The following is a 27,594-nucleotide window of genomic DNA, read 5'->3' on the forward strand; positions in this document are numbered from 1 at the left end:
CTTTTGTCTTGCTCACCCTGAGTAATTTCAACTAATTCCACATGTTCAGTGACCATCCCTATATCCAACAAGCCCAACTTTTGACCTTCAGAACTCCATTTTCCCACTTGTAGTAACTTCTGTGTCTCACAATACCTCAAAGTTTATATGTTAAAAGTGAATCGTTTCCTTCCTCAGTTGGCCTCTTTTCTATTTCCTGTCTTAGTGAGTTAGCAGTAGTCAAGGATGAATTAAGGGTATTGACTATTTGTATCTTTCTCCGGGTTTCTAAGAAAAAAAAATGATCCTTTATGTATAGCCCAAGTTTGCTTTTGTATTAGTGATCTACTGCTACATAACAAATCACCACACACTTAGCAGCTCTAAAAAGCAGATATTTATTATCTTGAAGTTCCTGTGGGTCAGGAGTCCAAGTATGGCTCAGCTAGGTCCTCTGCTCAGGCTTTGCAAAGCTGAAGTCAAGGTGTGGGCTGGGGCTGGGCTCTTACATGAGGCTGGGGATCCTCTTCCACGCTCACTGGTTGCTGGCAAAATTCATTTCCTTGAAGCTGTAGGATTCATAGCAGCTTGCTTATTCCAGGCCAGTGAGAGAGAGTCTCTGACTTGCTTTTGAAGGGCTCATCTGATTAGGTCAGGCTCACTCAGGATCATATCCTTTTGATGACCTCAAAGTCAGCCAATTAAGGACCTTCATTATATCTGCAAAATCTCTTTACCCTTGCCGGAGAACATCACATAATCGGGAGAGAGACCAGTCTATCTCTTTTGCCATATTCCACTAGTTAGAAACAAGTTGCAGGTTCCACCACACTCAAGGGGAGAAGGTTATAAAGGGTGTGGGTCATTGGGAGTCATTCCAGAATTCTGCTTCCCACAACTTAATTCTTTTAAAAAAAAAAAGTGTGGGTAATGGCAAAACCCCAAATCTCAAGTTTAAATGGGAGTGGCACAGAATTTGGGGATGGAGAACATGGTTTCCTATGCTTATCCTAGCTTACACAAATGTTCTGAAGTTAATGCAAATGCCATTAGGATATAAAATGTGCTAGAAATCCTGCCACTTTTGGGTACTGCTTCTGAGGAAAAACTGTCCCACTGGTATTTAGTAAAAAAAAATACATGACTCGGCAAATTTATCTTTTTTTTCTTGACATTGGCAGTGATAATGCAATGCCATTGTACACAGTCAGTGTGAGGTCGGCTTGCGAGTCCCTACAGATATGTGGTTACCTCTCGACTTTCTCTCTCTTTTGCTTGGGCAACTGCCACATTGATGCACTGGAGCCACTCTTCGGCGTTCTTCTCATCCTTGGCCTTGAAAACATAGGTTTTATTGTCTGTGAAGATTTCAAAAGCCCGAGGGAGCGAGCGGTCCCTGCGTTTCCTGCCCACAACCTTCACGCTCTGTACTTTGCTGAGTTCTATTGGAGAGTCATCAGGATCGTCTTTCTGAAATGCATATGGGAAGTAAAACACATGAGCTGGCTCGCAGAGTATGGAAAGATCTCTGGCTACTGGAGAATTTTCCAAGAGGATCAGAATCCTTTTGCTTCATCTGGCTCAAAGCCTTTGTTATTTGGGGCGCCATTGCCTCAAAGGGTCGTTAGAACAAGAAAGGAGTGAACAATTGGCCCTTTGTTTATCGTATCATAAATTGGCACAAGATAGCTAATTTATAGAAATTATATCGTATCATAAATTGGCACAAGATAGCTAATTTATAGAAATTATACCTTGGAGTTGGGGAAAATGCTTAATTCATATTTCTTTGATTTTATGTCATTTTCTATTAATATGAAAACTTCATTAATAGGGAAAAACTTAACAGTACAATTTGGAGTACCGTTAACTCAGAATTTGAGATAATTTGGGAAACATGGAATTTAATTTTACTTTCTGCTATATCTGAGAAAGGGGTATTAATAGAATAAAAAGGGTTTCAGTGTTTAAGTAGATCAAACTGTTTTTGAAACTCTGTGGAACTTTGGAAGCGTCATTTGTCTGCTAGCCTGAATAGTTTTAAGGGGTCAGATACTTGTTTAAAGCAATTTCAGGACTTTAACTCCATCTTTTCTCCTGGAGAATGTACCTGTGGTTGAGGATCTTGTCAATTCCCCTTTCCCACCTCTCCTGTACAATCACCCTTCTTCCACTTTGCAATGAAAAGATACCCTTCTCGCTCACCCCAAACTTTCCATGGTGTATTTGCAACTTGGAAGAATCTCAAGAGCATCAAACAAATTTACAAAAGCAATACAGAATATTAATGCCAGGGAAGCATCCGTCAAACAAGGCAACACAATCATCCCCTTTTATTTTGTTAAGAGATGCATTTCCAATAGCATTTCACTTTTTAATGGTTGATAACTAGTAATATAATAATACATTTGGTATTATACTTACGGCTTTTCATAAATGATAATTTTTTAAAAGAGAAAAATAAAAAACCTTAGTACTTAGAGACTGATGGTCACAAGAAATTAAAATTAAATTTCAATTTATATACATAGCTTTATTGCAATGAGAAATTATAGGGTGTTTACAGTGAAATGCTGTGGGAGAGTTAGGACAAAAATATGATTTCAAGGAAAAATGACACAATGTAAACATTTCTATTAAGAAGAACTAATTTATGTAATTTTTAAATGGATAGTGTTAGGTGTCAAATTGCTATGGTATTTTATTTCAGTGGTTACATTTAAAGAAAATATGTGATCCTTTTATTTTAAAATGAAAATGCCTATAATTCAACAGAAATTACACTTTGTGCAACTGTTTAAATTTATGATTAAAGTGTTGATACAACTTAAAATACTATCAGTAATATAGATCCTTCCAAAATCTTTTAGGGGCTATATAGGATAAACTTGGAAGATACCTGCACTAGACAATATTTGTCAGCTTACTGTGGTTTACAGTATCTGAGGATAATAAAATTGTATTTCTTTGGATTAGTCTATAGTACAGAGACTGATAAGTGAAAGAATTGATAAAAAAGATGTTATCATAGTTATTTCAAGAAGGACAGTGAATTAACCAAGATAGAAATGGCCAGGAAGTTAAAGGACACTGTTGCCTAGCTGGTTGGTAGAGATCTTAACAGTTTCTTAACAGAAAATAACATGTTTTTATTTTAAAATGCACATTTTTTCTCATTTACAAGAAAGGCCCTTTACAATGTGGCTAGACTGCTGACCACTGCCAGGTTACTGTGTCCCTGGGGCTGAAGGAGATTTTGCTGTGGTCCTTATACTATTTTATACTATTTCCCAATATTTGAGCCGTATGTTTTGTCAGGTTTCTGGAATGTTAAACCATTATTTCCCAATAAAGATGTCAAACAAGTTTGCCAACTATAAAATAGCTTATTCTCTAAACTTTATTAAAAAGCTCTGAATCAAGAAGGATAAAGGTCATTATTAGAGTTCAGGAAAAACACTCTTAGGCACTGACTCTGCTTTGACTCAAGAGATCTTAGAAGTCACTACATTTTGACTTATATTCCTGACTTTTTAAATGAAAACAGAAAATTCAGATGGCCATTTTAACACTTTAAACATGCTTCAATGTGAACCTATACTAAACAAAAACAATGTTTCTTAAACCTCCAATAACTGTCTAAATTGAACACACACTATACTTCCCTTTTAAAAAGATCTTCAGCCACAGAAAAATCCATCTGTATATTTTATTATACACACAATGAAGAAAGTAACATGAGTTTAGAATAGGTGTCTTCAAAGTCTCTTTTTTTTACTCAAAAAGTTAACATGAAGTTGTATAGATTGAAAAAGCACTGATCAGCATTTGTCAAATTCAGATATGCCATATTTGATTCTGTTGGGTAATAAATAAATTTTATAATGAGCACTCTAAAAATATAGTGCATATGTTCTCAGTGCATTGTATTTTTAAGTAATTTAAGACCTTTCATTAATTAATTCAGACACAGTTTGCTGTGCCACCGGCTCTGTGTTTAAGTGTACAAGGAAGCAGGACTAAGTACTCACTTAACATGTTTGGTGTCATACTGCCCAAGCCTGACTCCAGTTTTGCCCTCTTCACCTTACTGGCTCTATCTTTGGTCAAGCCAATCAGTCTCTTTGAGCCTTGTTTCCCCTTCTGTAAAGTGGCAATAATAATAGTGCTGACCTCAAAGGATTGTTTGAGGCAATCCAGTGTGGCATGTGGTGAGCTCTGATGAGTTGTTGTTGTTATTATTATTATTATTATTATTATTATTTTTATAATATTTCAAAGTAGCCAAGAAGTAGGTCAAGATTTTATTTCCCTGATCCTGATTGAGTAGAGTTGAATGACAATAAATCTGATTTGAAAAGAAGGGGAAAACTTTACATTGTTAATAGGTTTCTCCCTGAAAATTCAGAATACAGATATTTACTCAGCGTCCTTGCTCAGATGGAAAATTCTATTCAATGAATATTTATTAATTATTTTAGAATCCCATTTTATTCGTTCACTGAATGAAAGATAGCATTTTTTTCCCCCTAATCAAATTAAACTTTGGTGATTTCAAAAGTAACTTAAAATAGGCCAGCCTTTTTTTCTTCCTCCCTGTCCATGGTTCCCCTTCCTTCGGTCCCCACCTCTAAATAAAACCTGTAACTATAAAAGAAATCGCAGTCAATAGGATGAGCCATAAATGTATGTAGGTGATCCGCAGGGAAACAAAAGGCACGGTGTCCCAGTCAAGAGCAGTTTATCTTCTAAAAACTTAAGTCAACAAAAAACAGCTCCCATAATAAAATGAAGACGGACAGTGAACCAACTAACATAGACATGAACAGAATGGGCAGTGAAAGGAGCATGGTAATAAAACAACACTGTAAAATTGTAAAATGGAGAAGAAAAAAAATATTGATATTTAACTCAAGACAAAATAGCCTACCTAGCTGGTTGGTGGAAATCAAGACTTTAAAAATGCGGGGGTAATAAACAGCAGAGGAACTTACAGACTTTCCTTTTTGAAACAGAAGTTGGTTTCCAGCCAGTGTGAAGTAACGGGTTTTCCACCTTTTGATGAACTTCCATCTGACTTGCTTCTCTTTAAGTTTCCCTTCTATGAGAGGCTGGCCGTCTTGATTTACAACTGTTGAAGGTAACAGAATGATCAAGCCATTTATTTTCCATTAGTTATTTGGCAAGTGATCAAAAGTCAGAATTGTCCAGGGAACCAGAACCCAGTAAAGCATATTTGGAAAGTGGGCTAATAAATTATGAATTTGGTTAACCTTTCTCCCTTTGTCCCTGAAAGGATGCACAGTTTAGATGATGGGAAAGTGTTGAAAGACCTCATAGAGATTTTTCAAAAGAAATATGGTTCAGAAAAAGAGCATCTGGTTACCAGTTTCTAAGGTTGATCCCGATAGCCAGCTTTCTGTGCTTCGTAACTACTTTGTTTCATGATATTCTGTTCACATGAACCGCTGAGAAATATAACTTCATAAATAATCACAAAACACATATATTCAGCTATTTGGCAGCAAAAGTCAACACACTGCTCCAAAAAGACATGTTTTCCTAAAGCCATAACAGCTGCAAAGGCAAATTTACCCAGTTCTTTTGAACATTATATTTCCACTCTCTGGAACACACATACTCTCTCTTCACCTTCCACACTCTCGCTTAGCCTAGTTAACAACCAATAATGCATGTTTCAACTCCAATGTTGCTTCCTTTGGTAGACCTTCCCAAAACCCAGACCAGAGTGGCTTTGCCTGTTATATGTTCCCATAGCATCTGGCATGATTCTTTTATATCAGGCATCATCATCTGGAGATTGTTAGTGGTGTTTAGCTGATGAATGTCTTTTTCCCTCATCCAACTGAAAGCTCCCTGAGGGCAGTGTCCCTGCTTTGTTCACTGTTGTATCACCAGGCCTTTAACACAGTGCCTGGAAAATAACAGGAAGCCTATAAATATCTGTTGAATGAATTGATTAATTAGACATTGAAGTAGAGTGTTCACCATTATATTATCATTACACATATCCATAGAATTAGAAGATGCGTTACCATGTCAGAAGGTTAGATGTTGAATGGAAGAATTTAATTTCTTTTAATAATTACTTTAAGTTTATATAAAAGCATCTAATTTCTGGGGAGTATGACAAAATTTACTTCTATAGATTTATGTTCAATTTTCACAGCAATTGGAAAGGAATGACATATTTTCTATCACTTGGAAATTTGGAGAAAGCCTGTTTGACCTTATCCTTCCTACCCTACCATTTCCCTTTTCTAATTTAGATCAAATAAATATCTCAGAGGAAGATTTGTCCATCTTGATTGCATTTTCAAGGTAAGAATAATGAAATATGTAGCTTTCACAAACAAAGTCCTAATGAGGCTAGTTTGGCTTTTTCCCCCTTGTCTGAAAAGTAGTCAATGATGTCTCATTGTCAATCCCAAATTAAGGCTAAAATCAGAAAACACATATCAAATATATATGATAAAAATAGAATAGAGAGTGAGTGACTTGGGGTTGGTGCACATGCATTTAAGTCATCAGAAAAGAGCTTGGACATTTGAGGTGACATTTGATCTGAGACATCAGTGTTGAGAAGCGTCTCCCATTCTCTGAGAAATTTCACTGTGGTTAGTATTGTGCATAACAGAGACCAGCGAAAGCAGGAACCCAGGAAGTATTGACAATCACATCAAGAAAATGATTTGTGGATGCAAGGATGGTACAATATTCACAAATCAATAAACATTATACATTACGTAAACAAATTGAGAGATTAAAATCACATCATTATATCAATTGATGCAGAAAAAGCATTTGACAAAATCCAACACCCTTTCCTGATAAAAACTCTCAGAAAAGTGGGAATAGAGGGATCATACCTCAACACAATAAAAGCCTTAAATGACAAACCTACAGCCAACATCATACTCAATGGGTAAAAACTAAAACCATTTCCCCTAAGAACAGGAACAAGGCAGGGATGCCTACTTTCACCACTCCTGTTCGACATAGTACTGGAAGTGCTAGCCATAGTGATCAGACAAGAAGAAGAAATAAAAGGCATCCAAATTGGAAAAGAAGCAAAAGAGTCATTATTTGCAGATGACATGATATTGTACATAGAAAACCCTAAAAATTCCATCAAAAAACAACTAGACTTAATAAATTAATTTGGCAATGTAACCGGATACAAAATTAACACCCAGAAATCTATGGCTTTCTTATACACCAATAATGAACTCACAGAAAGAGAAACTAAAAAAACAATCCCATTTACCACTCCAACAAAAAAATTAAAATACCTAGGAATAAACTTAACTAAGGAGGTAAAAGACCTGTACTCAGAAAACTACAGGACACTGAAAAAAGAGAAAGAGGAAGACATAAACAAATGGAAGAATATACCGTGTTCATGGATTGGTAGACTCAACATCATTAAAATGTCTATACTACCCAAAACAATCTATAGATTCAGTGCAATCCCTATTAAAATACCAATGGCATATTTCACAGACCTAGAACAAACTCTCCAAAAATTCATCTGAAATAAAAAAAGATCCCGAATAGCTGCAGCAATCCTGAGAAAGAAGAACAAAGTTGGAGGGATCTCAATACCAGATATCAAGCTGTATTACAAAGCCACTGTTCTCAAAACTGCCTGGTACTGGCACAAGAACAGACATATAGACCAATGGAATAGACTAGAGAACCCAGAGATCGACCCAAACCACTATGCTCAATTAATATTTGATAAAGGAGGCAAGAGCATACAAAGGAGTCAAGACAGTCTCTCCAATAAATGGTGTTGGGAAAATTGGACAAATACATGCCAAAAAAAAAAAAAAAAAAAAAAAAAAAGAAAGAAAGAAAGAAAAGAAACTAGATCACCAACTTACACCATACACAAAAATGAACTCAAAATGGATAAAGGACTTAAACGTAAGATGGGAAACCATAAAAATCTTAGAAGAATCACAGGCAGCAAAATATCAGACATGTCATAGCAATATTTTTACTGATACAGCTCCTAGGACAGTGGAAACTAAGGAGAAAATAAACAAATGGAACTACATCAAAATAAAAAGCTTCTGCATAGGAAAAGAAACCATCAACAAAACAACAAGAAAGCCCACTGCATGGGAGAACATATTTGCCAATGTTATCTCCGATAAGGGTTTAATTTCCAAAATTTATACGAAACTTATACATCTTAACAAAAAGAAGGTCAACAATCAATCAAACAATGGGCAAGGGACCTAAATAGACACTTTTCAAAAGTGAACATACAGAAGGCTGAGAGACATATGAAAACAAGCTCAAAATCACTAATTATCTGAGAGATGCAAATACTAGTAAAAATGACAATGCAGTACCATCTCACACCTGTCAGAATGGCTATCACCAACAAATCAACAAACAACAAGTACTGGAGAGGATGTGGAGAAAAAGGAACCCTCCTTCACTGCTGGTGGGAATGCAGACTGGTGCAGCCACTGTGGAAAACAGAATGGAGTTTCCTCAAAAAATTAACAATGGACCTTTCATTTGACCCAGTAATCCCACTTCTAGGAATATATCCTGAGAAATCAGAAACACCAATCAGAAAGGATATATGCACCCCTATGTTCATAGCAGCACAATTTATAATAACTAAGATTTAGAAACAGCCTAAGTGCCCATCAGCAGATGGGTGGGTTAAAAAACAGTGGTACATCTACACAATGGAATACTGTGCTGCTGTAAAAAAGAAAGAACTTTTACCATTTGCAACAGCATGGATGGACCTGGAGAGCATTATGCTAAGCGAAATAAGCCAGTCAGAAAAAGATATATGTCACATGATCTCACTCATTTGTGGAATATAATGAACAACATAAACTGATGAATAAAATAGAGCTGGAGTCATACAAGTACCGAATAGACCATCCAATCTAAGAGAGAAGGCAGGGGCAGGGTGGGTAAGAGATCAACCAAAGGACTTGTATGCATGCATATGAGCATAACGAATGGACACAGACACTAGGGGGTTGAGGGCATGTGCTGGGGGGTGGGTGGTGGGAGTGCCAGGGAAAGGTCAATGGGAGAAAAAGGAGACTTAATGTAATACTTTAAAGAATTAAAGAAAAAAATGATTTGTGTTCTGCTTTGTTTTACTAGGAATCAATCACCTTACTTAGAACATTCTTGAAGCTAGTAATATCCTTTGCAAATTTAAATTTTCCATAAACAAGGAGCTTCCTTTGTGCAGCCTCTCTGCAGTTACTTCAGGTCCTACTTCAGGTAAAGTTACCTCAGGTGAAGCACTTAGAACACAGGTCTTCTCCAGGTGCTATGCTTACCCACAGAGCAGGAGCAGCCTCACACAGCATCCGCCTGGGCTGTGTGTTCAATGAGTGTTTACTAACAAGGTGCTGTTGAGGCAGAATGACGGGCACAGTGGCCTGTCTGGGAAGAGGAAGGAAAGGTCCAAGAGCAGATCCAAGAGGAGAAAAACAGGAAACAACAAACCAGCAACAACAAAAATCCAAATCAAAAATAGCTTACCATTTTTAAAAATATATATTTTTATTGATTTCAGAGAGGAAGGGAGAGGGGGAGAGAGATAGAAACATCAATGATGAGAGAGAATCATTGATTGGCTGCCTCCTGCATGCCACACTGGGGATCCAGCCCACAACCCCGGGCATGTGCTCTTGACTGGAATCCAACCTGGAACCCTGAAGTCCACAGGCTGACGCTCTATCCACTGAGCTAAACCAGCTAGGGCTAGATTTAAAAAAAAAAATTAACACCATTTCCATGCTTTCAAATTAGAAAAAAAAAATTGCTAACCTAACTGTAATGTTCAAGGATTTTTAAATAAAATTTCAGAAGAGTTAGATTTGAGTCTTCTCCACTACAGTTTCCTGATCAGCAATGAGGAAATAATAACAGCTCTCTCCTGCTTAACAAGAATGTTGAGAGATCAAATCAAAATAAAGAAATTTATGTGAGGACACTAGGTAGGTGGCAGAGCACTCCCCCACCCCCTGTCACTACTTTTATTAAAGATTTTACTTCACAATTTGTAATCACATTGCTTTCTTCCACGGTTTTCATGGGAAGATGATTTAAGGCGATGCCATTTACTAACAGTACATTTTTCCTGTCTTAGTTTTCCCATATTCACTCAAAGAAGCATTTGAGATAACCATGGGACCTGAGCCCATTTGAAACCATGATTGATTTAGGTAATATTTAGGCACATAGGAGATTAGCTACAAGTATTTCTCCTCAAGGCAGACCCACATGTTTCCCTTGAAGAGTATGTGTCAAAAGTTCGTGAGGAGCACTTGGCAAAGTAGTTGAAGGAGTTGTCTGAGACAAGGTAAGGGTGGGTTATCACGCCCACATACCCGCACGGCCATAATGACAGTGAAGGACTCAAGACAAAACGATAGTCTTACTTGAGAACAAAGCAAGAAGGACTATAGAGAAATGCTGCTAAGCAAAGACTTAGAACACAGGCCTTGTTCTAAGTCCGTGGAAAGGGTTTTAGTAACTTTCACATAGCTACATGTGAGGGCTCCAATTTAGGCATCAGAGTTAGCTTTAGATACTTCTGCAAAAGCCAGGTTATTTGTAGCTGTAGGATTAATTTAAAAATAGTTTCAAGAGGCAACAAGAAAAAGACTTCAAATTTTTTCCAGCTGCTATCTCATGTCTTAATTTTTTTCAATTTGTCTAGCATATGCATGACTGACCATGTGTCATTTTAATAGGTCTATTGCCCATAGCACGTCCTTGTAAGCCATAATTCTCATATAATATTACAGTCTCTTTATGCCTAAAACATGGAACTAATTCTTTCTAAGGATGATCGTATTGCATCGTATTTGAAAAATACGATGCAGAATGAGACTATGAGGGAATGAGTATGTGTTTAAAACTACCTTATTTGCAGGTAATGCATACAGGATATTTAAATATTTTCTCACTTGTCAATTAGCACATTATTTCATTCAAAGCACCACAATTTGGCTAAGACATTCTCTACCAAGCTGTATCTGTTCCTTTCCTTAATTATCAGTTGGCTGAAAGAACTATGGGATATTAAACTGAATTCTTTAGTGCTATTGGAACCTAAGCTGTTATCATGTTCCCAGCATAAATGTCTTTCAGAATGCTAATACACGTTTATACAGTACTTGTATTTCTTTTGTGCACCAAGCGTTGAAAATATTTATGTTGATAAAAGATGAATTTTGAAGGTGTTAATCTTACTCAACATGAAGTTGGTGAATAAGAATGAAATAATATCAAATAGATACCGTAAAGCTCAGAAACCCCACCACAGGAGTAAAGCAATAAAGAATATGCATCTATTTATCTCTCAACCACCCAATCATCTTACACATACTTTTGGGCACAGATAAGCTGTAAGGCACTGTTTTTGGATCTGAGGGGTTATAAAGCCCAGCTTAGCGGGAGCTTGAATTTATCATCTTGTGGAGAGATAAAGCATTTTACAAATTCTACAGCTCAATATAGAGTTTGGTGAATACCACTGGAGAAGTAAAAGCCAAGCATTATAGCACTTGGAGAAAGGAAGTTCTACTTCTAGCTGTGAGGAGGTAACATGAGAGCCAGGCACCTGCTGAAGAAGGGAGAAAGAATATTCTAGGAAGAGCGCAGAAAAGAACTGAGGTAATAAGAGGGATATGTGAGGGAAAGCACATGAAAACAAAACAAAACACCTAAAAAAGCTGGAAGAATGAATGAACTCATAAGTAAGTAATAAAGCAGTTATGTTGGGACATGGTGATGAGCTGAAGGCTGAGGATATGAGGGTGATTCATAATTCCTAGATGCAAGATCCAGGAAAGAGACTATGTATCAAATGGTCATGGAGAGGTTATACTGGGCTTTATTTGAAAGTTCTTTTGAAGCCCCATGAGGGAGGACCTTGCTTTTTTCAAGGATGGAAGGGCCCAAGGCCTATGAAGGTCCAGTCAGCACAGCTACCAGATGGTATCAGCTATGCTCCATGCAGGATCCTGGCAGGAGATAGATGGCACCTCAGGTTGGTAATTAGGGTGAGTTAATAAAGGAACTATTTACATAGATGTGGGAAATATATAGGAAAAGCACCATGCTACTCTGGGCCCAGAACCTATTAGGAGGCATAATAAACAGTCATTTGCCTGAAGAGGAAAAGGGAGAGGACACTTAGCACCCAGAGGCAGAACTGGGTGGAGGGTGCTGCCTGACTGGAGCTGTGGCCATGGGTGGAGGACACAGTCAACCTGCAGTGACCAAGCAGAGAGGAAACTGGGCCTCATTCTTCACCTTCTCTCTCTTTTCTATTTTTAAAAATTATTATTATTTTTCAATCTTCCCCCCCCCCAGGACATGCTTTTATTTTATTCATTTATTTAAAAGATGTTTTTATTGGTTTTAGAGAGAGAGGAAGGCAGAGGGAAAGAGAAACATCGGTTAGGTGCCTTTTGCAGTCCCCAACCAGAGATCAAGCCCACAACCCAGGCATATAACCTGCCCAGGAACTAAACCCATGACCTTTCCGTTCATGGGCCAATGCTCAACCAATGGAGCGGCTCCAGCCAGGTGTTTCTCTCTCTCTTATCTCCTGCTGGTATCCCCATTGGTCAAATGTATCCAAGGGCCAGAGCTAAGGGAGACTGGAACAAACAGGAGTGGCACGTATTCTAAACTGGAGTGTAGCAAGCAGGAAAACCTCCTGGGACTGATGTTGACTGAGCTGAACTATGAGGGACAAGTAGCAGTTTTGAACATAAAGGAAGGAAGGGTATTTTTTTTTTTTTGAAATCATATGCAAAGGGTCAATGCTTAGAGAGGGGGCAGCAAATGCATTTTAAGAATTATCACTCATTCTATGTGATGGAATCTGGTGGGACTTGAGAGCAAGGGATGAGGAGTGAGAATCAGGAGACCAATCCTCATGATCCTTAGACATCATGCAAAGTGGAACCTAAAACTTTGTAATGTAGCATAATGAAAGATAATAATTTATGTAGTTATACATAAGAGTATAAGAATTCAACAATTTAAGGTTTCTATCTTGTTCTAAGATTTCTTGCAATTCTGAATGTCTTTATCCAATTATAATTTATTGAAATATGGTTTGTTTTAATTCATGTTTAGTCCTCATTACCATAGATCATATAGGGCTGAACCAAAAAACATTTTTCTGGTAGAGGCCTGTAGTTTATAGTTTAGTTGAAGTCCAGAGTCTGCTACCTAACAGCTGACTGGTCTTGTGCAAGTTATTTAACTTCAGTGAGCTTTAGCCTCCTCCTCTCTAGAGTTGTCATGTTTAACAACAGGGCCACCATGAATGGCTGTGCAGGCTGTTCACTGCTGTAGAGCACACAGCCAAGATGGTGAGTGGTGGCTGAAGTTCAGCCTGAATCTTGCAGTTGAAGCCATGTAACCCCAAGTGGACTTTAACTACCATCATTAAAGGCACATAAAAGCACCATAAAGTTGTTACTATAATCATGATCATGATCATGATCATGATCATTATCAACATAAAACAATCATCCTCATCCTTTTATTATAATGATGAACAGTTAGTTTTTATAAATACCATATCCTGATGATTCTTGGATAAAACCCATCTCTCTCCCTCCAATCTAGAATGTAATGAAACATACATGAAAGCATTAGGCATAGTGAGAGAATTCAGCGTGAGACAAGAACCCTTTCAAGGATCAAGGACTGCAGGCTTTTAACTTAAGGTGTGACAGGCAATTCAAGGTCCCCAAAAGGAGATAAGCTCCTGTTTTTGGGTAATTGATCCTTTTATCCACCAAGACTTCCATTTTCAAGCCAATCCAATAATGGATTGGGCTGCATTGGGAATGTTTTTCACTCTACCTGTGGTTTCTCCCTTTTCCTCCAGATTTCCTGCTTGTTCTTATGACAGTAGATGGTGATCCCCACATAAATACTATTCACATTGCACACCGACTTTCAGACTCAGAAATTACTTCTACTGTATACTTTCCAGTTTATGCAACTTTTGCTTGAAAGTATTGCATTGTGAAGGAATACCCCATAATTGAATTTGTCATGAATCTAATTTATGATATTTGAATTCTTAAATACTCTTTACTGACTGTTAAAGATAAAAACCTTCAAAAGAAGACATATTCTGAAAGAAAAGTTATAAATATCAAATACATAATTTTTAAATAAAAATTGAGAGAAAATATGTCTTAACATTCTCCCCCGCCTTGAAATCCCTGCTTCTGGGACTTACAACTCCTATATAGTCTGTGGGGAATTTCTTTGTATGTATTGAGAGTCTCAAATTTACTTTAATTTCCTTCCATGGTTTTACTGATTTGTGTGTGTGTATGTGCCAGTTGTAATAAAGCCAACTATGATTGCAGAGAATATGCTTAAAGAGGGATAGAAGCATTATTAAATGAGGAGGTCATGGGAGCCACATTTAGCAGACTGAGCGTCTGTGGTTTTTGAAATCACTAAGGATCGTAGTGAATGGCATGTTTGTTATGAATATCCAGGCAGTGTATTAGAGTGCCATACCTTGTCAGTAGTGAATAAATGAGGAGGCATAATCCAGCATAGATTTTGTAACATCCTACAGGATGCTGTGGGTCCAAAATAGTACAGACAAACTCAATTTGACAGCAGACCTTTGAGGGCACTTTTACATGTGACTGAATGGCTTCCTTTCTCGATCATTTCATGCCCATCAAAATGTAATATGCTTTCTTGGCTTCTCTACCAATCACTGAAATATTGATCTAAAAAGCCCCAGGACTACTATTTTGTATGTCTGTAGAGCAATGGTTCCAAACTCTGTTCTGAGGGCCACCTACATTGGAATTAACTGCTGGGTTATTAAAAGGCACATTCCAAGGCACCACTCCAAACCTCCTGAATCACAATTTTTTGATGGGGGAGGGATCACCCTTCTTAACAAGATCCCCAGGTGTTTTTACTGGAGCTTAGAAACTTCTAGAAAATGATGGAAGCCTCAGGATAAATCATAGTAATCGATCATATAATATATAAAATAGTAAAACTGCAAAACCAATGGTGGGAATAAAATTGTTGCCCTAGCAGGTTTGGCTCAGTGCATAGAGCTTCATCCTGTAGACTAAAGGGTCCAGGGCTCAATTCCCATCAAGGGCATATGCCCGGGTTGTGGGCTCAATCCCTAGTAGGGGGCATGCAGGAGGCAGCGGATCAATGACACTCTCTCAACATTAATGTTTCTATCTCTCCCTCTCTCTTCCTCTCTGAAATCAATACAAATATATTTTAAAAACATCTGAAAAAAATTGTTATGACCTTTGCATGAAATTAAAAAAATAAGGTAGTAGTATAAGATCATACGCATATCCTTGGCTTAAGTCAACAGAGTTATAGAAAAAAAATGCTCAGGATCAGTGTTTATGAAATTTGGCTTATTTACTGTGTCATCAGTGAAACAAAAATTCTAAAGTCACTTGCCAAGAAAGTAACCTTTTCAGTAGTTCTGAGCAGTAATTTTTGGCTACCTCTGTGTTTTTATGAGAAGATATAAAAGAAGATTGGCACACACTTGCCAAGTAATGATTGATAGGGACCCATCGGAAAAGATCAGGAATGGTGGAAATGAATGGAAATAATTGTTCAATCTTAGAATTGACCTTTGAATAAGAAAAGGCTGCAAAGACATTTTCCATGTTGGTCCCACGTTGCCATCCTATTGATATGATCCCATGGATAGGGATTATGGGCAACATCTGGCTATAGGATTTTAGAAAGTTTTAAATGTTGAGTGCTTTCCCACACTGCCTGTGCATTATATAGCTTTCCTTACATGGCAAAACACAGATCTGACATACTTGCACCAGGTCTGTGATAAGGAGGGTCATTTTGTTTGGGTTGTACAAGTTGAAAACATCTTAGCCATTTTCCCACATTCTAAGGCATCGTCTATAATGTTTTTATGGAATTATTTAACACAAGTTCTATCTGTTGTGGTTGAGGCCTCAAACCATTTGGCAATAAATAGAGGTTTTACAATGTCTGCACTGGAAAGTTTATGTATGACCTATACACCATCACACTCTGTGTGTATTTGATTATATGCATACACCCACAATACCTTACTCTCCGTGAAATAAAATGATGTCATAATATCTTTGAAAATAACTTATTTAAGAAGATATTGTTTATATGAAGAATACATTTGACGCACAAAGTACACCAGGAATGTCAAAATATGAATATGATTTTTTATCTTGAAATGTATCACTGTGAATTCATGAATTTGTTACCATTTGCCTCAGAAAAATTTTCCTAAAAAATTTCTGAGAAGGTACAAACTTTGGATATTCACTTATTTGGTAAATATTTATTGTGCCAGGGATTGAGAATGGATGGATGAATATGGAAGGACTTAAATAGTAAGTCCTTCATAGAACTTACTATTTACTGGAGGAAATACATATTCATCAAACACTCACAAGTTAAAAAGAACGAGATGGCAGCTGTAATAAGTGTTATGAGAACAGGTCCTAGGTGCTTTGAGGATCTAGGTATTAGTTAGGGAGGTGACTGAGGGATTCCCATGGCAGTGAATTTGAGTTGTAATGGGAAGGCTAAAATCCATGTTAATTAACTGGGCGAGGATGGGAGAAAGAGCACTCTGTGCAGAAAAACAGCATGTACAAAAGCCCGATGTCAGGAAGAAGTGGGGTGTGTATGGAAATGGATTGAAGGTCCTTCCCACCAGAGCAGAGAGGAACAGTGTATGGGACAAGATGAGACTTGGAAAGACCATTGCATTTGAGGTTGTGAGGGGCATGTTATGGAGTTTGGTCTTCAAAATAAGAGCGGTGGAGAGTTATTGTAAGGTTTTGTGTAGGGGCTGGCACCATCAGCTTTTTGCTTTAAAGAAATCATTCTGTCTGAGTGTGGGAGGGAGATCAATAGGGTCCAGATTAGCTCAGTTAGGAGGCTATTGCCTTTATTTTAGGTAAAAGGTGATGGCATCTTGCTCTAGGGCAATAGAGAGAAGCAGACAGAGTTGAAAGAAATTAAGAAATTCACAATATTGGATGATGGATTGGAAGGGGGTGAGGGAGACAATAGTGGGTTGCTGGCTGGTGCAACAGAATAAGTGATGTTGTGTTTACTGAGATAGGAAATTCTGGAAGAAAACCAAGTGGTTTTTAGGACAAGGGTGAGACAACCATAAGTTTTAATTTAATGAGCCGAGTTTGAGGTGCCTTTGAAGCAGTTGAGTAGGCCGTGGTAGATGTATATCTAGAGTTCAAGAGAGGCCGGGACTGCATATGCACAGTTGGGAGTTTTCTCATCCAAGTGGTTATTAAGCTGCAGAATCTGCAGGATTGACTGGGGATAGTGTGTACAGTGAGGAGGAGGGAGATGCTCTAACAGTGAATAGCTGGAGAGAGGAAGGTGGGCCTGGAAAGGAGGCTGAGAAGTGTCTACAGAGTCGGAAGGAGAGCAGAGGAGTGTGTTACAGAAGTTCAGGGAAGAAAATATTTGAAGAAGGTGGAAATGGTCAACAGAGTTGAATGCTGCGACAAGGCAAGTAGCACAAGGACTGAAACATATCCAGTGCGTGGGTGACTTGCAGGACTTTAATGGCCGTAGAGATAATGGCTCAGGAGCCAGACAGAGAGGGGTTGAGTCAGGAGGAGAAGGAGGCAAGGGTGTGCAGAGATTGAGCATTGGCAACTCATTTGGCTTTAAAGAGGAGGTGAGAGAGAGGCAGCAGGTGAAGAGAAAGGAGAGAGTAAGCCAGTTGAGTGTGTTTAAAAGCCAATGGGAGGATTCAGTTGGTATGGAGAATTGATTAGAGAGAGAGAGAGAGAGAGAAATGGTAATCAATACAATAGAGTTTCTGAGAAGGTGGGAAGATTTAACAGAGAGAGTAATGCCCAGAGAGGCATAAACCATGGGAAGAGGGGGAAAGGAAGAAGATTCCAGGATAATAACTTACTTCAGTTGAGAAATGTGTTTTTGTTTTGGCATAACATAACTCAAAGTATCTTTGAACAGCAGGCTGAGGTTTTACATAATCAGTACATATTCAGGAGTCACTAGCGGTAGGTAGATGTGGAAATGTCCTACACATGCAGTTCGCTGGTTTTGGTGCTCTAACGACACTTAGCATGTATGACAATTTCTGATGTGTGGTAGGAGGGAAGGCGTTATAACACAAACCCAGCCATTGCATAAATCCAAAATGGGTTTTCTTTTGTCACCTTTAAAGTTCCATGACCATTGACACTGATATTAAATGGAAACGTTCCATGTGAATGGACTTACAAGGCTATTTGTGTCCTACAGTTGGGTCTTCAGAGGTCCCTTAGCCTATTTTCACATTGACGTCTGGAATGGAAGGTCACCTAGCTCACCCTGAAGGTGTCCAGCAAAGGATAGTCACAGATCTCCTTACAAAGGCTTTTCTTATGCTGATATAATTTTGAAACCATCTCTACTTGCCATGTATATAACAGCATGCTCTTACAGCACAAATGTTTGACATCAAGTTCTGAAGAGGAATCATGATAGCAGGTTGTCTGAAAAAAAATTCTTTCATTTTCCTTTATAACCTAAGGAGACCTCCTATTGACAATCACATGCAGAATCTAAATATCTAATGACTCAGAGAGATTCACAATGGGGAGTGTTCAGATTTGTGGAGGAAGACAGAGCCGTCTTGCAGTTGTTGTTTTTTTGTAGGGCGTAAGAGGATAGGCATCCCACAAGTCTCAAGGAACAGGAGTGAAAGTTATGACCTAGTTATCCCTCGTCCTTGTGAAAAATGTGTCTGAAAGAAAGCCAGACGTGTTCCAGGACAGCCAGCTGACTAACTCCTACTGTTAACGTGCACCAGCTATTCCAGGACAGGAGGTGACTGATAAACAGATTTGCTTGGTTTTCCAGAAATAAGAGCTGTTCTGTTAAATCTACTTGCTCAAGCTCCATCCTCCCGTTCGTGTGGAATAAAGGGATTGGCAAGAAACACTACCAGGCAAGTCTCCCAGGACTCTCGAGTTATTTCAGTAATTTTCTAATCTACTCAGGACTTTTATAAACTGATTATCAGAAACTGAATCAGCAATTGGAGAGTCTGGAAATAGTTTCTAATGTAACCATTTCCCGCATGTAATCATGACTCACACATTATTGCACCAAGTCCCTGCTCTTCTTTAAGTGGAATAAGTTGGCAGGGAGGTAGTTCACTCGTTGTTCTCTCCATGATAAGAAATTTGAATAATCATGCTTGGAATTTCCAATATTCCATGTCCTTAACTTGGATTTGGCCTAGAGATTGAAGTTTCAGGTTCAGGAATTAACCTAGATTTTAAAATCCTAGTTCTGCTTAGTAGCTGTGTTACCTTGGGAAAATTACTTAATGATGAGAATATATAAAAAAAATGCATGTAAAGTTTAGCACAGAGTTAGCATGATAAATGCTAACAATTGCAGCCATTTTTGGACCTTAACACTACTCTAGCATTCAGTTTCCTCTGACTTTACCTGTATCTAATTGGATAAAAATATTTTTTTTATTGACTAACAGATACTAAACAGAGATATTTCTGTGTGTTGGTGGTAGAGTTGGTGGAGTGATGAGATTTTTACCTGAAGAGGGGAATGTACTTAAGTGACCATGTAAGCCAGCTGATTGGCTGTCAATTTCTGGAGTGCCATAAGTTCCATCTCCACACTAAGAAATATTTATATTTCAGTATGTCTAATTGAACTTCTAATTGCCTTGTGTGTGTTCCTCATTTATGGAAATGCTGCAAATATATTTTTTCAATACTGGAACAATACATTCTTGACAACAGTTACTATATCATTTGTCAGTACCTTAAAAAAACAAACCCAAATCTAGTTTCTTCAGCCTTTTGTTTTAGACTACAATCCTACTTCTCTAGACCCTCCTTCCTGAGGCTGACAGGACATCTGGACCCTGCGGGGCCACTGGTGACACCCCGCGGAGTAACAGGACTCGGCACAGAATGTCCAGCCCTGGACAGGAAGGGAAGTGGACCCTTTGTGTTACATGCGGTGACTTCTCTCAAGAAGGAAACAAGTTCCAAACTCCATTGACAAGATTCCAAATGTACTGGGTATGGAATAGTGATGTATTTGACATCCTTCACACATAATTACAATATTGAAACATCATATTTTAATATTTAAGGCGTTGGCTTTGCCATTTCTAAACATTCATTCATTCTTTCATTCACTTACTCAACAAGTATTTATTGTGTGCTAAAAATATACTAGGAAGTATGCTAGATTTTTCTATCTGTGTCTTCTAGTCCTAAGTGGATTATGAATCCTTTTGGAGCAAAGATATTGTACCTTATTCATTATTCAACACTTGGCCTGTAGGAGGCATTTAACCAACTCAATAAATATGCATTGCATAAATGAAAAATGCGATGCCACTACTATGCCAGGCATACATAACCAAATCACAAAATATTTACTCCTATGTCTTGATCATCTTTAAACTTACAATTTTAGTAGGATATGAATGCAGATATTATCTCCATGAATAATATATGTACCATCAGTATTTTGTTAGACCTTTCACTTAGATTAAATATATAATTCATATGCTTATATAAAAATAAGATCAACAACCATGTAAACTTTTCAGAGATTCAAGAGCTTTTGGTGAAAATCTGAGTTTAAAATAGGACTTCTCTCCGACTCAAACCCCCTTTCATGAAGGAAAATGAATTGAACAAAGAAATCCAAGCACACTGAAGTTCTCAGGGCCAAACATTTTGATTCAATATGTTCTGCTGTAAAATATTGGCCTTGTTTGAATTTTTATTGCTATAAGTTCTCAGTCTATATTTAACTGTGAGGAACACACATAAGAAAGAATGTGCAAAATAATTGTTTTCAAGTGCATGGCAGTGAATTTGAGAAAACATATATTAAAGGAACACTTCGTATTTTTAACTTTCCATCCCTTTCCCGAGGCCTCCCTGGGCCAGATACGATGAACTGTTTATTGAACTAAGGACCCAGCTCACTGAATGGAAATTCTGATGGGCCGCTCAGAGCCACCTATGATACACACCTTACTTCGCCGTGCTCTCAACGTTTCTTTTAAGCTCTTTTCCTAGGTGACATTAGAAATGTTTGTAATGGAGACATTCAATTCCCCAATTCCTCATTTGCTCGAATTAACTTTCTAAAAATTGGGGTGTTCGCTCTGGATCAGCTCAATCCTGACTAACCAGCCAACCATCTGCCTCACCAAGGCTGCGTCCTTGTCTGCCAGCCTCTTCCATCCACCCCTTCTCCATGGGGTAATACATTTTAATTGGTGCTTCTCTGCGATCCCCTCACATCTCCATCTGGCCAAATAAACACATTTTTTTTCCCCTATTCAGCCTCAACATCTTGGCAGTTTGCAAGAGGATAGACTTGCCACAGTGGGTAATCTCTAAGCTGCAAAAATTCTAAAATTAAAGGCACAGGTACAGGTGGTATAATCAATGGCTCTCTCGAGGATGGCTCGTCTACAAAGTGGCTTTGTGCTCAACAGTGGTTTTTCTTTTTTCTTGATTTTTTTTAGAGAGAGACAGAAACATTGATGAGAGAGTAACATCAGTTGGCTGCTTCCTGCGCACTCCCCACTGGAGAGTGAGCCCACAACCTGGGCATGTGCCCTGACCAGGAATCGAACCAGTGACTTTTTGGTGCATGTTGTCAACATTCAACCACTGAGCCACACCGGCCGGGTTCAACAGTGTTTTAACACTGCTTCCTTGGTCTGCATTGCAGTTCCTGAGCTTGTGTTAAGAACTGTGTCCTCTCCGAGGGCAAATCACTGATGACATATTCCAAGGACAGCATCACTTTTGAACATAGGCTTATTACCACCCAATTTCCACTGGTCAGGTTGGGACCAGTATAACCAGGAGACAGAAGGGTGAAATGGTTAAGACTGTGGGCTCTGGAGGCAGGTTGAGTTCCCACCTGTGGGGCTTTGTGCAGTTACCAAGTTGCTCCATGCCTCAGTTTCTGCATCAGTAAAAACTGAGATAATATTAGTACTAACCTCATAAGATTACTGTGAAGATTAAATGAAGTATCTGACATGTTTAACACAGAGCTTGGCTCATATTCACTAACAATTATTATTTTTAGGGCAGGGAAGTAGGCTAAATTCATTGGGCAGCAGGAAGGAAGGGAAAGAATAACCAGTTATGAAGTTATTCCTCAAATAAGTCCTTTCTCTTTAAGTGTTTATAACTATTTTTTTTACACAGTTTAATCATAAAGCAAAGTGTAAGGGATGACTGGGAGATGACATGGTCTGTGTGCTCATTCATTCATTAAGTGCTCTCTCATTTTTTTGAGGCTCTGGACAGAATGCTCCTTTTCCCTCTAACCCTCATGGTCATTTGTGTGGAAATGAAGAATGGTTCCAGGGCTAAGTGGCCAGTACTGCTTTCTTGGCAGCTACATATAAAAGGTATTGTTTCTCTCGCTCACTTCTGGTTTATGTGTCTCTCCCTTTCAGCAGCTCTTTTCCTCACTCCCACTTTGATGAGATACCGTTCTCAGAACTGAGCAGAGGCCATCAGGCACACCTCTGCGTGTTATTGCAGCTGAGGATGTTTAGGCAAGAAGAGGGCCAACTAGAACAGTGGGGCTCAGAGGTCCCTGTCAATCCCCAGGGGTACACATGATTTGGAGCAGTAAGGGGGGTGTCTCTCACCGGTTGCTTTTTCAGGGTTGTTGCACATGAAGCATTGCCATGCTCCTGCTGCTTCGCTGAAGCCAAACACGTCAAAGAACCTCACTTCTTCCAGATGGAGCTGTACCTGGTCCAGATCCTGTTTCAGGAACACAAAGCACAGGGAACATAAGCGATCTGCCTGCTGCATGGCATTCTGAAACTGGAAAGGGGGCCTTGGACGCAGGATGGCCAATGCTCAGTCTCAGTGCTAAGGACGAGGAGGGAGTGTTCAGAAGACCCCTCTCCCCTCACTGTGGAAAAGAACAGCATCGCAAACTCTTCCGGGAGTGTCTTAAATGCAGTGGGCACGGCCCCAGGGCTGGGCAGCAGGGTAAGTGGTGAGGGGTCAGAGCCTGAAGTACCCAGAATGTTATTGCATCTAGACACAGTGCCAGAATTTCTAAAAAGAAGGGCTATCCAGGTGGCCGTGTGGTTAAAAGGAACACTATTGGGGGATTTGTCTTTTAGGTGCCCTTGACATGAACTTGAGAGTCAATTATTTCTATTAAAAATTATTGTTATTAGGTTGGTTTTGCAGGGGATTGATGGAAAATATGAAGAAGGGCTTAATCCTTCAGCCCTTGGCCCCAGTATTGCTTTAGTTGTATGCTTTATCTTAAAAGTGTATGCAAATTTTACAATTTATTCCCTAATATAGCTTTATTGGTTTTAATGGGAAATAATGTCTTAAATTACGTATCAGTAAATTAATTAACCTTTCCCCCTCCAAATGGTTGAGTAGAATTGACACACCAAGAAGACTGACCATGCTTTATGTGTCCTGTGGCATTGTGCCAGTGTGTTCCTATTTAAGAGGCAGAGGAGAGAGTTTCCATTACGCCGTGAATGGATGGAAAACGATTAGCCTAACCAAATTAAATAGCTCTACTGTCCTCCTGAGGCTTTGCTATTATGCAAATGACGAGTATCCTCTGCTACAGGGCGGCCAGAACTGCACTCTTAAAAGGTTGCTTTCCTAAGAGGGAATTAATGTTCTTGCTAGCCTTGCACGTGCCTAGCCAACTTATGTGTTTATCCTCTGTTGAGCTGTTATTTTATTTCTCTTCTGCTGGCCCACACACTCTTTAAAAAAAATGTTTCTTGATTTTTAGAGCAAGAGAGAAAGGGAGAGGGATAGATAGGAACATCAATGAGAAACATCATTGATGGGTTGCCTCCTGCACTCCCCCTACTGTGGATTAAGCCCACAACCTCAGTATGTGCCCGTACTGGGAATCAAACCAATGAACTCTTGGTTCCTAGGTGGATGCTCAACCACTGAGCCACACCTGCTAGGCTGGCCCACATACTCTTCTCTCCTACCCATAGTAACATCTCCTAGTGTGTCCAAGAGCTGAGGGGTGAACTGCTTATGGTGGACCTAAAATAGAGAATGATCAAGTAGTTACCCATATTCTGCCACAAAGTTCTGGTTTCCCAGGTCTATATTTGTTGATAGAGGTGAGAAATATGTTAGACTCTAAGCTTATTGAGGGCAGATATACCTACCTTGTTCACAGTTGTATTCCCAAAGTCTAGTCTGGCATCAGGAATGGATTAATGTCATTGGTTTTCAGGCCCAGTGAAAAGTTTATGGATGGACTACAAACGGTATAATGAGAATTTTAAAAGGACTTCGTTTTAGAGAATATTCACACTCACTGGAACATAAACCCAATGAGGGCAGGGGTTTTGTCTGTCGATTTGGCTATTGCAAACTCAGTACCTAAAAGTGCCCATCACATAAGCAAGCATTAAATAAACACATGCGGAATAATGAAAGGTATAAGCTGGGACTAGAAATGAATCATTTTCAAACATCCTTTATTAAGATTATTACAGCTCATGTGCTTGGATTGGACGTTTTGGAGGCTCCACATGCTGAACACAGCATTTCAAGTTGCTAACATTTAATACCATATTTTAGGCATTCCATCAGGCACTGTACATACAGAATGTTGTTTCAACAAAAGTGACTTCAAATGTGTTTAATGAAAAAAAGGAGGCTTAAACATTTTTTTTCTTAAAACCATGTTCCCAAGATAAAGACTGAAGAAGCACCTGGGAGTTTTGTAGGTTTCAAAGGATGAAATCCATATTAAAATTTATGGAGGAAAAAACAGATGTTCATAAATACCAGTTTCAAAACTGCTAAGTCTCTGAAGTCTGTACTTGGCCATTGGCATGCAAATCACTTCCCTATTTTCCACACAATTAAAGTTCAATTTTTCATTCACCACAAACACTGTTAGCAAACAAAGTATTTAATACTTAAGGGTTCCTTTATTTTTCTTGTCCTGAGACCAGAAATGTCCCAGGTTGTTACCTATAAACCACATTTGTCTTGGTAAAGAGTTACTTAAGAAGTTTAAGGCAGATGGCAAGCTCCACCCCAGTGTTCACGTTCTGAAGTCAAAAGCATGCAGTTACAGATCCTTCTTCAGAGGGTTTAGGTGTCATGCAGAGAGAACTACTGAAGAAGATAGACGGTTCTGTAAACTGTTGAAGTCGGCAAAACAGCCAACTTGAATAGAGAGACAGAGGAAACACAAGCAGTTCTAAATATTGGTGGGAAATCAAAGCAAAATAAATCACAAAACAAGCAAACAAACCAACAACCAGAGATATCTAAGTTTTTGAAAATTTGATCTCTTAATATTCTTGAGGTCATTATTTCTCTACTTAATTTTCTTTACCCTCCTGGGTCCTATAGCTTTCCCAGGCATTGCCCAAGAATTTCTACATGACTTCCCCCCCTTTTTTTCCAAGACAAGAGAACTAAGACGGACTTGATTAGAGAATTGCAAACTTCCTTTAAGACAGCTAGACTCCAGAAGAGTAATAAAACTCATTCATATCTAAGTAGAGTCAGTCATTCTCTAAGTACTTCATTTCAATGGGATTGTAATGGACAGATCTTACAGTGACACCCCTCCCCCTAATAATTGTGTTCATCCCTTTGGAGAGTCCCCTGTTCTTAAGTGTGGGAGGGATCTGTGATTTGCTTCTAACCAAGAATATGGCAAAAGTGTTAGGACATCAATCCTATGATTGTCATAATGTACACACACACACACACACACACACACACACACACACACACACCAACCTGTGCTAGATGCAAAGGGAGACTCTCCTCCTGGACTTGAAGAAGTCAACTGCCAAGTTGTGAATGACCCATGGACAGGGCCACATTGCAGGGAACTGTGGGTGGCCTTCCAGGACCTAAAGGTAGCCTTCAGCCAATAGCCAGTAAGAAATCCTGGCCTTCATGCCTACAAACCCCAGGAAATGACTTCTGCCAAGAACCTGAGTGAGTCTGGAAGCAGATCCTCCCCATTTCAACCTCTAAATGAGAACACAGCCCAGACAGTATCTTGTAGCCTTGTGAATCCTTGAGCAGAAGACCCACCTAAGTCACAAGCAGAGTCCTGACCCGAGGAAACTGTGAGATAACAAATATGTGTTGTTTTAAGCTTCTAGGTTTGTGGTATTTGTTATACAGCATTGAGAATCAATACTGAGATTGTGCCATGAAGAAGGGAAGGTCGCCCTGTTGGCCAATTCTCAATGAAAATAATGATTTTGCTAAAGGGGACACATTCTTCCAAGAGCACTTCAAATCAGGCCTCAATAAAACCCGAAGAATTTTGAAGTCCAAATTATTTCTGCTGACTTAAAGAAAAATATATGTAACCATAGTAAGCATGCCATTAAGAAGGATTTTTCTAATAAACACCATCTAATTCAAGAGGGGTAAAAGCCCCTGGAGGGAAAATAATGTTTTTAACCAGTTTTAGAAGAAAATCATTAATGAGAGCAGGAATTTGGGAAACTACATAAAAAGTCCCGTGTGAAGCCTCCTAGGGGAAAAATAAGCCAGGCAGCATGGAAAGATGAGAGGATATTTACAACATTATTTTGATGACAGTGACAGCATGAGTCAGCGCTATGGATTCCATAAAAGTGCAAAGTGGCCGCTGGATGTTATAATGTGGTCTGTGTACTGTGAGAGGGTACTGAGAAGCAATTTTCCAAAAATCAGTGAAAGCATACATCTGGAAGAAGTTTGGATCCTGGCACATTTAAATTCTGTTCTAAAGTTATTTTTGCACAGATACAAACATAAGATTGCCTCATGTGCTCCGTGTGCCTATGGTTAATAGGATCAATTCTAGGCACATACTTCAAGTATGTGTTTAAGAAACATAAACCAGAGGTTTTTTTTAGTATAAATAATCCCCAATATTTTCACATAATAGCAGAGCTTTATGTCCTTATGGCTATTTCCAGTGCACATATTCTAATTATAGGGAGTTCAGAGTGTCAAGTAAATTTATTGAGGGATGAAAATTAATGATTCATTTCTATATTATTCATCTTCATATTATTTATATTGTCCTAGATTTTGTAGGCATAGTGTCTTATAAGAAACACTGTAGATTGAATGAATATACTAACAAAAGGACTCTAAAGAATATTTATGGCCCAGCTGGCATGGCTCAGTGGTTGAGCATTGACCCATGAACCAGGAGGTCATGGTTGCAATTCCTGATCAGAGCACATGCCTGGGTTGTGGGCTTGATCCCCAGTAGGAGGTGTGCAAGAGGCAACCAATCAATGATTCTCTCTCATCATTGATGTTTCTATCTCTTTCCCTCTCCCTTCCTCTCTGAAATCAATACAAATATATTTAAAAAAAAGAATAGAAAGGAACTTTTTAAAAAAGAATGTTTATGCTACAATTTGATTTTTAAATTTATTTCAATTTCTGAAAAATGTTATAATTGAGTTCAATTCAT

At 38.7% G+C, this 27,594-nt stretch overlaps 1 protein-coding gene across 5 annotated transcripts in view; it reads right to left on the minus strand.

Moving 5' to 3' along the window:
• Positions 1-892: 892 nt before the first annotated feature.
• VEPH1 (ventricular zone expressed PH domain containing 1) overlaps positions 893-27,594 on the minus strand; it is a 192,717-nt gene continuing 166,015 nt past the window's right edge. For 4 of the 5 annotated variants that reach the window (XM_079766882.1, XM_079766885.1, XM_079766883.1 and 1 more), the window contains 2 exons: positions 22,772-22,889; positions 4,056-5,110 (listed from right to left, as the gene is read on the minus strand). In XM_079766882.1, coding sequence (XP_079623008.1) covers positions 4,728-5,110; positions 22,772-22,889 — 501 coding nt within the window. In that variant the 3' untranslated portion in view covers positions 4,056-4,727. Of the gene's footprint in view, positions 1,450-4,055; positions 5,111-22,771; positions 22,890-27,594 lie in introns of those variants that run through there. The other variant, XM_079766886.1, reaches the window with a different exon arrangement.

The sequence above is a fragment of the Cnephaeus nilssonii genome (assembly GCF_951640355.1).
Source record: "Cnephaeus nilssonii genome assembly, chromosome: 3".
NCBI lineage: Eukaryota > Metazoa > Chordata > Mammalia > Chiroptera > Vespertilionidae > Cnephaeus > Cnephaeus nilssonii.